The 2,765-nt window shown below is 29.9% G+C and overlaps 1 protein-coding gene across 1 annotated transcript; it reads left to right on the top strand.

Annotated features, from left to right (window-relative positions):
- The first annotated feature begins 518 nt into the window (after positions 1-518).
- On the top strand, positions 519-2,109 carry LOC119673507. Its single transcript, XM_038084804.1, has 2 exons — positions 519-803; positions 863-2,109. The coding sequence occupies exons 1-2, from the start codon at positions 683-685 to the stop codon at positions 1,981-1,983; spliced, it is 1,242 nt and encodes a 413-aa protein (XP_037940732.1). The 5' UTR covers positions 519-682; the 3' UTR covers positions 1,984-2,109.
- The last annotated feature ends 656 nt before the right edge of the window (positions 2,110-2,765 follow it).

Here is a 2,765-nt window from a genome sequence, read left to right on the forward strand (position 1 = left end):
GTCTTAAGAATTTTTGAATATCAAAAACATTTTCATTAGACATAATACATTCTATATATCATATGTGAATTATAAATGGTTATCATATATAATTATGTTTTACAATACCATTGACATATATATTTATTTCCTACATTACTAGTGATCTTGATGTTATTTCCTATAGATAAAAAAAAAAAAATTATTAAAATGAAATCTTATTTACTTTTATGCCAAATATCTACTGCATTCAATACTCTTCTGGAAGAGTTAAAGAATATTATAAAATGAGTTAAAGAACAAATGAAACATCTATAAAACTTTACTATATAGATATGGACTCTCATTCAGAACTTTGAAATAGGGTATTCCCCGATTAACTGTCAGTTGTTATATCTTAACTAATATTATCGCGCAGTATTGAAATTAAGACAATAGAAATAGAAATGAAATTATTTACTGGATATGGTGATGTGTTAATATTAATCATTTACTTTAAAATATTAAATTATCTACATAAATATAGAATATATTTGACAGTAAAATAAAAATAAAAAACTTAAGCAATGTGAAGGAAACTTTCGGTCAAAATTAATTGTTAAGGATTTGGCAAACTCAGAAACTTCATGTGCAGACAATTCATCATTATTCCATTTCTGCATTTAAGCATTCCTTAATTGGAATACTGGAATTTTGCTAGAAGATGAAAGCCATATTACTTTGTTTATTGTTGGTGTTTAGCAGTTGCTCTATTGGTTATGGCAGAGCCGAATATGTGCGCCATGAAGGATCGGACATAAGACCCACAGTGAGAAATGGAGTAGGTAAGTTGCATGGAATCGATATATGGAATATAACATATTATTAATTTATATTATTACAGATTGTTCAATAAGTTTAAGTGGCCGTGTGAAGCCTTTTCAGCCGCTCTTTATAATACCTCAAACCGACGAATTTTATCCTTTTAATGCAAATGGATGTGTCACATTAAATAGTGGTGATAGCATTGAATTTGTTTGTTCCGACAGATTTGCAGCGCCACTTGAAGGGAAAAATGTAATTGCGACTTGTGTAAGAGGTTCCATATTTAAAGTCAATGGAAAAGATATTGATGTGTATTCTATTTCGTGCACTTCTTGGCAATATTTCACAGCCAAACGGACTGGCAAATCATGCAATGGTGGCATATTAATTGAAGTTGGTTTTCAACTGGACGATAAACGCTTTGCAAAACAATATGCAGTTTGTTTCAATGAATCAGAAGAAGTAACACGTTATGTCCATCACATGCTCTCACCAGGTAGCAATAACTTTGCAATTGGTGTCGATTGTGGCAGATTCACAACTGCAAATTTCTTTCATAGAGAAGATGTGGATAGACTCTATACAAGAGTACAACATCAAGCCACAATCAATAACTTACTGGGCTGCAGTAAATATTTTGATGACCGCAATGATGTTATACTCACTCGTGGTCATTTGGCTGCAAAGGCAGATTTTGTTTATGCATCACAACAACGTGCCACTTACATTTTGATTAACGCCGCTCCACAGTGGCATAGTTTCAATGGTGGAAATTGGGAAAAAATTGAGAGCAGTCTACGTTATTGGGTATTTAAACAAAATAAATATATTGAATGTTGGACTGGCGTTTGGGGTGTGTCTTCACTACTTGATATCAACAATCAATATCAACCATTATATTTAGACTACAATAGTCGCAATAATGGTTTGATACCAGTGCCAAAACTATTTTTCCGTGTTGTTATCGAACCGAGTACTGGTAAAGGGATTGTATTTGTGGGTGTTAATAATCCATATTTGTCCCTTGATGATATTTTGAAGGATTATGTTCTGTGCCCAGACGTTAGCGATGTAGTAACGTTTATTAACTGGAACAAACGAAATATAAAGCAAGGATACTGTTATGCGTGTGAAGTTGCAGAGTTTGCAAAAGCCGTTCCAAATCTACCAAAATTTTCAGTAAACGGATTATTATATTGAAACTTATTTCAAAATTCTCGGCACACAAAATTCTTAATCTGTTTTAGAAAAAGATACACGTCTACTGAAACAAAATATATAACTCTTTTATATTTTTTAAACTTTTTAATGCAATAAAAAATTGTGACTGGAGATCAATGTGTATATTTAATATTTTTAAGATTTTGTTTCAGTTAATAATATATTCATTGTAAATTGTATGTTGTATTTACATAAACTTATATGAACAAAAAACCATTTGTTAAGAAAACAATTACAATATTCATGAAATCTGAAGTCATTTAATGAAATTAAAAGAAAAATTATTGAAACCAGTAAGAGGTTTAAAAAAATAAAAGCTTAAACAGTCTCACTTAAAAGCAATATGAGTCCAGTTAAAGTCCTTAACTATAGTACATCCATACTAAAAACATATATTTACTTAAATAAAATTGTAGCAGAATATTCCTAAACTCAATGAGGTATAAACCTCAGACATAAAAATGTCTGTGAACTCAGTAAGAATGAGTTCAAAGGTCTCAAAGGTTTCTCAGTCTTAAAAAGAAATCAGAAAATGTTTGTCTCAAATAAAAGATTAGCAATTAAAGAATGGATAATGTTGTCCTAAAGAAAATAGAAAGCAAATTGCAATTATTTAGTTTTTCAACTTTATATGGATTCTGTTGTGGAATGAGAATATAAAATATAATATTTAATTTGATTTTTCAAATAAGTATTGCTATTTTATATTATGAGAAGATCTGTAAGACTTTCTGTTTTGCTTATAGATTTAATAGTTAGTA

Source organism: Teleopsis dalmanni, chromosome 1 (assembly GCF_002237135.1).
Source record: "Teleopsis dalmanni isolate 2A chromosome 1, ASM223713v2, whole genome shotgun sequence".
NCBI lineage: Eukaryota > Metazoa > Arthropoda > Insecta > Diptera > Diopsidae > Teleopsis > Teleopsis dalmanni.

Coding starts and splice junctions, on each gene's coding strand:
- LOC119673507 (XM_038084804.1), top strand. CDS start 683: ATGAAAGCCATATTACTTTGTTTATTGTTGGTGTTTAGCAGTTGCTCT. Junction 804..862: donor CACAGTGAGAAATGGAGTAG/GTAAGTTGCATG, acceptor ATATTATTACAG/ATTGTTCAATAAGTTTAAGT.